Below are 8963 nucleotides of genomic sequence, written 5' to 3' on the forward strand. Positions count from 1 at the left end.
GTAAATTCATTTACTGCTTTAAAGTTTTTAACTGTTCAGCAGTTACAGGAAATTTTTTTAAATCAGAAAGAAAAATATTTACATCTCAAATACAAAAGAAAAATTTAAATTATTCTTGGTTGATCTCTAAAACCGAACTACTTCCATGCTCAAGATTTTTTTAACCAACCCATTTTATCTATTCAACATGTGCATCCTGTGTACTTACTAAACATTTATTTGCACTTGCATTTTCTGTATCAGGTTTACTTTGATGTAGAGCTTCTTTAAAAAAGCTAACTGAATTTGTCCAATGAAAAGTCTCACGTTTTTTGGAAAACCAGTGCTGCTACACTGTTTCCAGATCTGCCTCCAAAGCTGAACCTGGGTGTCCGCAGCTCTTCAAAAAGTTCAAATCCTGCCAGACAAAAGTGAAATACTTTTATTAGGGACTGAATCCCACAGTTAAGGGATATTTGTATTACAATGTACTTTTGAACATTTTACAAAATTACGTGATTCCAAACTCTAAATTGTGACTAAATTTCACTTTATGATCTTCTATCCTATATACTATATGTGTATATGTGTATACACCCAAAAACACTTTGAAATGAACAAGTAACAGACAAAATCAAACTGGAAAAAAGAGGCTTTCCATCCATCCTGTTCATCATCCCTGTTTATCACCCCTTCAACTCTGCATCTCCAGTGGCCTCTTTTACCATCTAGTTGTAGGAAGCAGATTACCGTGTGTTGAGGTCTTACCATGTATCCGGCACTGTTTTGAGTGCTTTATATGTAGGAAGTCAATTAATCCAAATCAGATATACAAAAGCACTTAATACAGAGAAGATAAGTAACATGGAAATAAAAATGAAAAAGTCCTGGAGACGGATGGTGGCAATGGCTGCACAACAGTAAGAATGTACTTAATGCCACAGAACTGTAAACTTAAAAATGGCTAAATAGTAAATTTTATGTTATATATATTTTACCACAATAAAAAAAGAGTTTGTAACCAAAGATCAAGACCCAAACTGAACTGAACTTGGGAAGGTAAGGAAGTAGTAACTTTCAAAGCAGCACAGGGTGATTTCTTTTTTTTTTTTTAACTTAACATGTATTCAAAAGTCCTGGGTTCAAGTCCCAGCTCTACCACTTACTAGGTGAAAGGTTACTAGATTAAGGTCAATTTACCTTAACCAGAATCCTCAATTTCTATGCAAGGAGGTTACAGGTATCACTGCCCCTATCTAACTTACAGTGATTTTGTGAAGATTAAAATAAGAATATGTGGTGTTCTCCTAACCTATAAAACAAAATGGAAATTTAATGTTTTATTATTCTGTTTTCAAAAAATAAGACGAATAAGGGTAGAAGGTTGGTTAACTCTTAGTTAACCATGGTTTTCTCTCAGTGATGCGACTATCAGTTTGGGAGAATTCTTTTTCTTTTGTGGGAGCAGGTGTCTGCATTTTCTAAGTTTCCATGTCTTGAGCTAAAGCTCAAATAACTCTTGTAAACAGAAAAAAATGCTTAAATGGATCAACTGGTTTTTTTATACTTTACTTCATAATTCATATTCTTAATCAAGCTTCACCAAATCTTAACAAATAACTAAATATTAACATACTCATTAAAAACTGATAAGAAAACTTTTCCAAAGAAGGCCAGGCCTTTTAAATAATATGATACATTTTAATGCTAAAAATGGAGCCACGGTGATGCGTACACACCCATATTTGTTTTCTGAAATTTTACATATGCTTAAAATATTTCGTAATCAAAATTCTCAAGAGAAAATGGAGCTGTCTGGGTGAATTTTCTAGGACTAATCTTTTAACTCCCTGGACTAACCCTATAGAATTTAAGTTTTATATTTCAGTAGATAATACATCAAAATGTTGATGTGGGGCTTCCCTGGTGGCGCAGTGGTTGAGAGTCTGCCTGCCAATGCAGGGGATACGGGTTCGTGCCCCGGTCCGGGAGGATCCCACATGCCACGGAGAGGCTGGGCCCGTGAGCCATGGCCGCTGAGCCTGCGTGTCCGAAGCCTGTGCTCCGCAATGGGAGAGGCCACAGCAGTGAGGGGCCCGCGTATGGCAAAAAAAAAAAAAAAAAAAAAAAAAAATGTTGATGTATTATCAACAATACAAAGTGGCTGTATACCAGAGATAGATAACAAATTTTAATTATTTTAATCTATATACTTATATGTTGGGGTTACTGATATTTTAAAATTTTTTTCATAATGAATCTGATTACTTTTACAGTAAGATAGATTTGGGGTTTTTTTTTAATTCACTCGTTGTAAGAAAGTCAAGTTCCTTGGACATCAAATTAGAATATCCTAGTGTCTGCCAAATGATTAAGTAATCCTCACCAAAACAAACGGCAACACAAAATATTTATATAAATAGGGCTACAAAAGAAAAATGAAAAATTCATTTCAACAGATTTATGAACATTTACATTTCAAATTAGGAAAGAAGCAAAGAACCTTAAAAAAATTAGTGAAGCAATCTTTATTCTATGCAAAAGGGACCATGGAAGTCAATCTTAAAAGCTAGTGACAAGCCCCTTGGCAGTGATGCATGGCAGTGTGTTCTGTTAGTGTCCTGTATCTAACTCCAAAAACCATTTTCTAAGAGAAGCATGCCTAGAAAAAAATCTTCAATTGTATATAATTATTTCTTTAACATTTCCTGTTGTAACATTTCGCTTATTTAAATTCTGCATTAAGCTCTAAAACTGAACAGAAGTTAAAGAATTTATTCAGTAGTTCTCAGACACAGACACATTTTTAATCACTCTTTACAAGGCTAAAGTCTGTTCCTCATTATGAAAGACAGACAAATATGTTTTTGTCTGGTGGTTCCAGGGATAAAAGAGAACACCTGTATTTAAAAACCAGGAAAGGAACTTGCCCTACACAGTGTAACTTTGAGCATTTATTAAAACTGTCAAGCTTCAAGAAGAAAGACTATTGATACGGGGCCTCAATAGTTCTAAAGGAAACAAATTTAACATAGAAGATAATAAAATTAATGACATGAAATAAAAGACAATAAATCACATAATTCTTGTTTTCCAGAGGCAACAGTAATGAAGCTCACATTTCAAGCCTCAAACACTTCAAGTTTTACATTATATAACCTGCCAAAGCCATCGAATGCACACAAAAGGACATGTGTTAAGTGTTCTCCCTCCTACTGCCTATTCCCTTACTACCAAAAAGAAAACAAACTCTGAGATAAAGCGCGTGCAATACAGTTATAAATTCATCTCCCATTAGCTTGTGACAACCGAGGTTCAAAATTAAATTTAACCACAAACTTAGTACCATATCACTTATTAATATTCCATCCTGCAAATTCTTCCCACTCCTTTAAAAAAAAACAATACTAATCTGAAATGGAGTCTAAGGAAAAAACAAGCAAATATATAGTTATAAATTCTCAAGGTACTTTCCCAGAAAGTCCTATGCACTGCATGAGTAAAGTGACAGGTGAAATAATCCTTAAATCATGCAAGAAACAGTCTTCCAAAGAGCTCAAAATATTTGTGTATGAATTAAAGATTCTCGATTCTTACAAGATCCCCATTTAGTAGACACAGCACTAATTATACTTTGCTAATGGGGCAAAAAAGGATCCTGTCTTGGCACCAAAATCTTGCAAAAAGTAGAGATTTCCTCAAGAATTAATAGGTAGTAATTCTTCTAAGTTCCTACATTTTGTTTCTGTGCAATGTTAAAAAAGAATATACACTGAAAACAAGAAGAAAAATCCTAAATATCTAAATGACCACTAGGCAAGACAAAGTATCTATAAAATGAAAACTCTCATACAAGACTTTAAAAAACACTACTACCATCTGCATTATTACTGTTATTACTAATTACCAGTATATCAGTACACTGAAGTCAGAAACACAATATATGTACTTTCTTTGTTTGATTCCCTAAATAACAGATTATATAGCTTAAACAAAGAACTTAATTTTTACAGGCTCATAACCTTTAGTACTTAACTGCCAGGATTTCTTGGAAAATTTTACAAAGGACTCTGGATCTCAACCAATATTATTTCTTTGCTCTTTGCATATATAGTTAAAAGTACTACCGTGGTTATTAACAAAGAAGAAAAGCAGGCGACTCCCACAAATAGAAAAGTGAAATACTATAACACCATGGGAAAAAAAAAAAAACTATTTAAGTGCATTAAACCTGAGGTAAGAACACATTTAAACAACGTAACAGCCATTTACCTTCACTGAATTCATTTAGCAACTCTTCCTTGGTCCAATTACATGAGGTTATTAGAAAAAAGCCTTTCACTTTCAACACCCTGGAGAGAGATTTCACATATTGCTTCCTCTTTTCAATTGCATTGTCAGGATTAAGGCTTATGGCATCAAAAGTCCCTTTGTCAATACAAATATGAAATCCAGACAGTTTTGTGGAAGGACTCAAAAAGTCTTCTACCTATATTAAAAATCAATGTCTATGTGAGAACAATGCACACACAATATTTACTGAATTTAAGTAACAATCTGTAAAAAGTTATAGATAAAAAGAGCAATTACTTATGATGGCATTTTACATATAATAAACATTTTCAACTTTATAGCTAACTTTTACGTGCTTCATTCCAAGATCATTAAAGCTAAGATTAGTAAGCAAGACTGACAGTGCTTCCTGGACATTCCAAATCTCTACAAATTTGGAAACAAATCAAAGCCAGGTGTATTGCCTAATAATACCAGCACATAAATGGGGCTCACAAGCCTGGTTTATGAAAAAGTTATTTCTGTCGAAAAAAAGAATATTTGAAATATTTTTTTAAATGACAAAAAAATATCTGGAACTCAAACAAGGCACTTGAAATAAGATGATTTTTAGCTGACATTACTAGTTGTATGACCTGAGGTAAACATGGTAAATCAAAAGTTCTTTTGCCTTGATTCAGCAGCTTACAAAGCAACTAATGGATACAATGAATGGCACAAAGCTTAAGAAATTAAAGGACTGTTTAAGCTGTAATTACTTAACTTTATAAATATCATGCACTTCAGATTTTGAAAGTCACGTATCAGCATCTCATTCATTTTCAATAACTTCAATAACTTACTGATACTTTAGAAGCATTTGAAATAGTGATCTGCCTCAATTTCATAAAATATTCAAAATAATTTGCCAACAAACTTAATTCTGAAAAGCTGCTTTGAAAAAGTAATTAAGCAATTAGCTCGTGATTATTCATATAAACTTAAAATAATCATAAATAGTGTATTACCTAAAACTCTTATTGTTTGACTTGAAAATGTGTATTGCATGTTTACATACATTTGAACATAGGTCTCCTGCCCCTGCCTCACATCAAAGTATTCATTTACACCTGAAGCAAAACAATGACTACCACTCTTAAGAGTGAAGTTTGGAGAAGTTCCTATCCTAAATGCCTATATAAAAGTATTCATTTAGTGGGACTTCCCTGGTGGCGCAGTGGTTAAGAATCTGCCTGCCAATGCAGGGGACCTGGGTTCGAGCCCTGGTCCAGGGGGATCCCACATGCTGTGGAGCAACTAAGCCCATGCGCCACAACTACTGAGCCTGTGCTCTAGAGCCCGCACGAGCCACAGCTACTGAAGCCCGCACGCCTAGAGCCCGTGCTCCACAACGAGACGCCACCACAGTGAAAAGCCCGCACACTGCAACGAAGAGTAGCCACTGCTCACTGCAACTAGAGAAAGCCCGCGCACAGCAACGAAGACCCAACTCAGCCAAAAATAAATAAATAAATAAATAAATAAATTTATTAAAAAAGTATTCATTTATTCAACAGATATTTCATAGACACCTATTATATGCAGGAACTTTTCAGGCCCTGGGACTGTAACTGCAAACAAAGCAAAAAAGGTCCCTGTATGAGAATATATCTCATATTCTCCAAAAGGAGAGGCAAACAATAAATAAGCTAACCAAATTATTTCAGATAAAGTGCTATGAAGAAAAAAAAAAGAATAATGAAGACAGTGAGTGACTGGGAAGAGAAATGTTTTGGAAAAGGTAGTCAGGCAAGACCTCTTTAAGAAGGCGATATTTGGGCTTCCCTGGTGGTGCAGTGGTTGAGAGTCCGCCTGCTGATGCAGGGGACACGGGTTCGTGCCCCGGTCTGGGAAGATCCCACGTGCCGCGGAGCGGCTGGGCCCGTGAGCCATGGCCTCTGAGCCTGTGCGTCCGGAGCCTGTGCTCCGCAATGGGAGAGGCCACAACAGTGAGAGGCCCGCGTACCGCACAAAAAAAAAAAAAGAAGGCGATATTTGAGCAGAGATCAGAATGATGAGAATGAGCCAAACAAGCTAAGATCTGGGGCAAAAGCATTCTAGGCAGAGAGCAGCAGGTATAAAGACTGGAGGAAAACAGGGCTGACATGTATCAGGAGCAGAAAGAAAGCCAGTGTGACTGGAGTACTGCTGATAGAGAAAGAAAGAGGTAAGAAACGAGGGGCTTTGTAAGGCTGGGTGGGCGTTCAGATCCCATTCTGAATGCAACTGGGAAGCCCTTGGAGGCTTGTGAGCAAGTGACACAAGCTGATTTATATTTAAAAAACTAACTCTGGGTACCCTGTGGTAATGGACAGCAGGGTGGCAAGAGTGGAAATGGGAAGGCTAAGTAAGAGGCTACTACAGTCATCTAAGTGAGAAATGATGGTGGCTTGGATCTGGGAGGTAGCGGTGGAAATATCAAGAAATGATCACATTCCTGATATACTCTGAAGATAAAACCAACAAAATTGGCTATAGGATTTTTTGTTGTTGTTGGCGCCTTGAGGCTTTCAGGATCCTAGTTCTCTGACCAGGGAGTGAACCCGGACCACAGCAGTAAAAGCGCCAAGTCCTAACCACTGGACTGCCAGGGAATTCCCTATTATAGGATTTAAAGGAAAGAGTGGGGTAGGGGATGGGAGGTGAGTGAGAAGTTTAAGGAAGAAACCAAGAGTTTCATTTCAGACCAATTAAGAGACTTTTAGCTATCCAAGTGGAACTACAGAATAAGCAGTGTTTATGTAATTCTAGAGCTCAAAGGAGAAGCCTGGGATAAAAATATAAATGCAAGAGTCATCATCTCGGGCTTCCCTGGAGGCACAGTGGTTTAGAGTCCGCCTGCCGATGCAGGGGACACGGGTTCGTGCCCCGGTCCAGGAAGATCTCACATGCCGCAGAGCGGCTAGGCCCGTGAGCCATGGCCACTGAGCCTGAGCGTCCGGAGCCTGTGCTCCACAACGGGAGAGGCCACAACAGTGAGAGGCCCGTGTACCGCAAAAAAAAAAAAAAAAAAAAAAAAGAGTCATCATCTCACAGATCAGAGGGCAAAACATAAATTGAGTAATCTTTGGTGGCATTATTTAGGCATTTACAACTTTTTGATCTAGTTAATCCGAAGTTAGCTATTATTTGTGTGTACTTGCAAAAAAAAAAGAGCGAGAGAAAGAATAAACATACTTGCACACAAGGAAGAGGAGAAAATAACTTTCCCAAACTGACTAGACTGAAAATTTTAATACTGTCACTCAAAAAGTATCATTTTGGATTATTTATGATTGACCCTTAACTTATAAGCTCAAAGATGTCAGCAAATTAATATACTTGAGAAACATTTAAACTTTATAACTTATTATAAATAAAAATAAGTTACAGTAATATAAATAATAGTTACCTTCAACTTAATGTTAGATAAACCTTCTTTCTCTATAATATTTCCAGAAAGCTGTATTGCAGAAGGAGAGTAATCAATTCCAGTAATATTAGAGAAACCAAATTTTGCCTAAGGACAGAGAAATAATGTTATACTTTAGTTTTCAGAAGTTTTAAATACTGTTTTACCTATGAATTATATTATTCCTTTAGGACTGGGGCTGTTTTATTTTTTTAATATATCAAATGACATATACTATCCAATAATCTAAAATGTTTAAATTTTATTGTAGAATCTAAATAGAAAGTAAAAGTTTAAATTTATATAATGTGACAATTTATTCTTTTATAATATTTGATTTCTTTTTCAAAAGGAAATTCATTTTCTTAAAGACAACGAGAATATATGTGTATTTTGGCCCTAAAGCAGAAAAATGTAGTATTAACTTCTAATGCTGATATGCTTTAATTCACACAAAAATCTGTCATAGATTTTACTTAACACAATTAAGTTACATGAATAAATTAAATGCGTATGTAATAAGTTCTCGCTTTTAAAAATTTTCCTTCAGTGTGCTTATAAATCATGCAATTCTCCACCAAGCATGTGATCATTAACCACCTTACATTTGTATAATATTTTTCGTTTTTGAAATATTTCATACATTCCAATAGACCTTTACCAAAAACCTGTGAGATAAATTGGGCAGGTATTAATACCCCCAAAGAGTTAAAGAAAGCTCACTGGACTTAAGAGGTTTGAGACTAAACCTGCAGTCCAGCTGTTTACTAACCATATTAACCCATCTAAGGGTGTGTGGAGCCTGAGGCAGAAGCATGACAGCCTCTGGTCTTCACCTCTAACTATGCTGAACATTGTAAGACCAATCAGACTAAAGAAAATTTCAAAGGAAATTTGAAGAACAGAAGTTGCAAAGTAAAGTGTAGCCTGAAATTCTCTTCCAGCTCTTCACCATTTACTAACTGGTTACTTCCTTCAAAACTACTTAACCTACTCCAACACCATCCATTTAAGACTTTAGACTTTTCAACCTTAAGTGACTGATTCCTAATCTAAACTCAATTAACACAACAATTATTTTCCACAGAGCATTTTGCTCCCTTTGATCATTTTTATTTTTAGTCTTAAGGTCTAATATCCCTTCTTTGATGCCAACCTCCTATTCTTTTAGTGATCTCAATCCATATTCTTCAAGATCTTCATTTTCTCCCAGTTTCCCTCATTTATCAGACCTAGAATGCAGGATGATTCTATTAATTGA

The 8963-nt window shown here is 35.8% G+C and overlaps 1 protein-coding gene across 1 annotated transcript; it reads right to left on the reverse strand.

The window, feature by feature from the left end:
- Positions 1-302: 302 nt before the first annotated feature.
- On the reverse strand, positions 303-8711 carry EEF1AKMT2 (EEF1A lysine methyltransferase 2; the record flags this gene model as incomplete). The annotated part of the gene is made up of 4 exons (XM_079712219.1): positions 303-397; positions 4252-4468; positions 7703-7810; positions 8697-8711. The coding sequence occupies 4 exons, from the start codon at positions 8709-8711 to the stop codon at positions 303-305; spliced, it is 435 nt and encodes a 144-aa protein (XP_079568345.1).
- Positions 8712-8963: the final 252 nt, after the last annotated feature.

This window comes from Hyperoodon ampullatus (genome assembly GCF_949752795.1).
Source record: "Hyperoodon ampullatus genome assembly, chromosome: 1".
Taxonomy (NCBI): Eukaryota; Metazoa; Chordata; class Mammalia; order Artiodactyla; family Ziphiidae; genus Hyperoodon; species Hyperoodon ampullatus.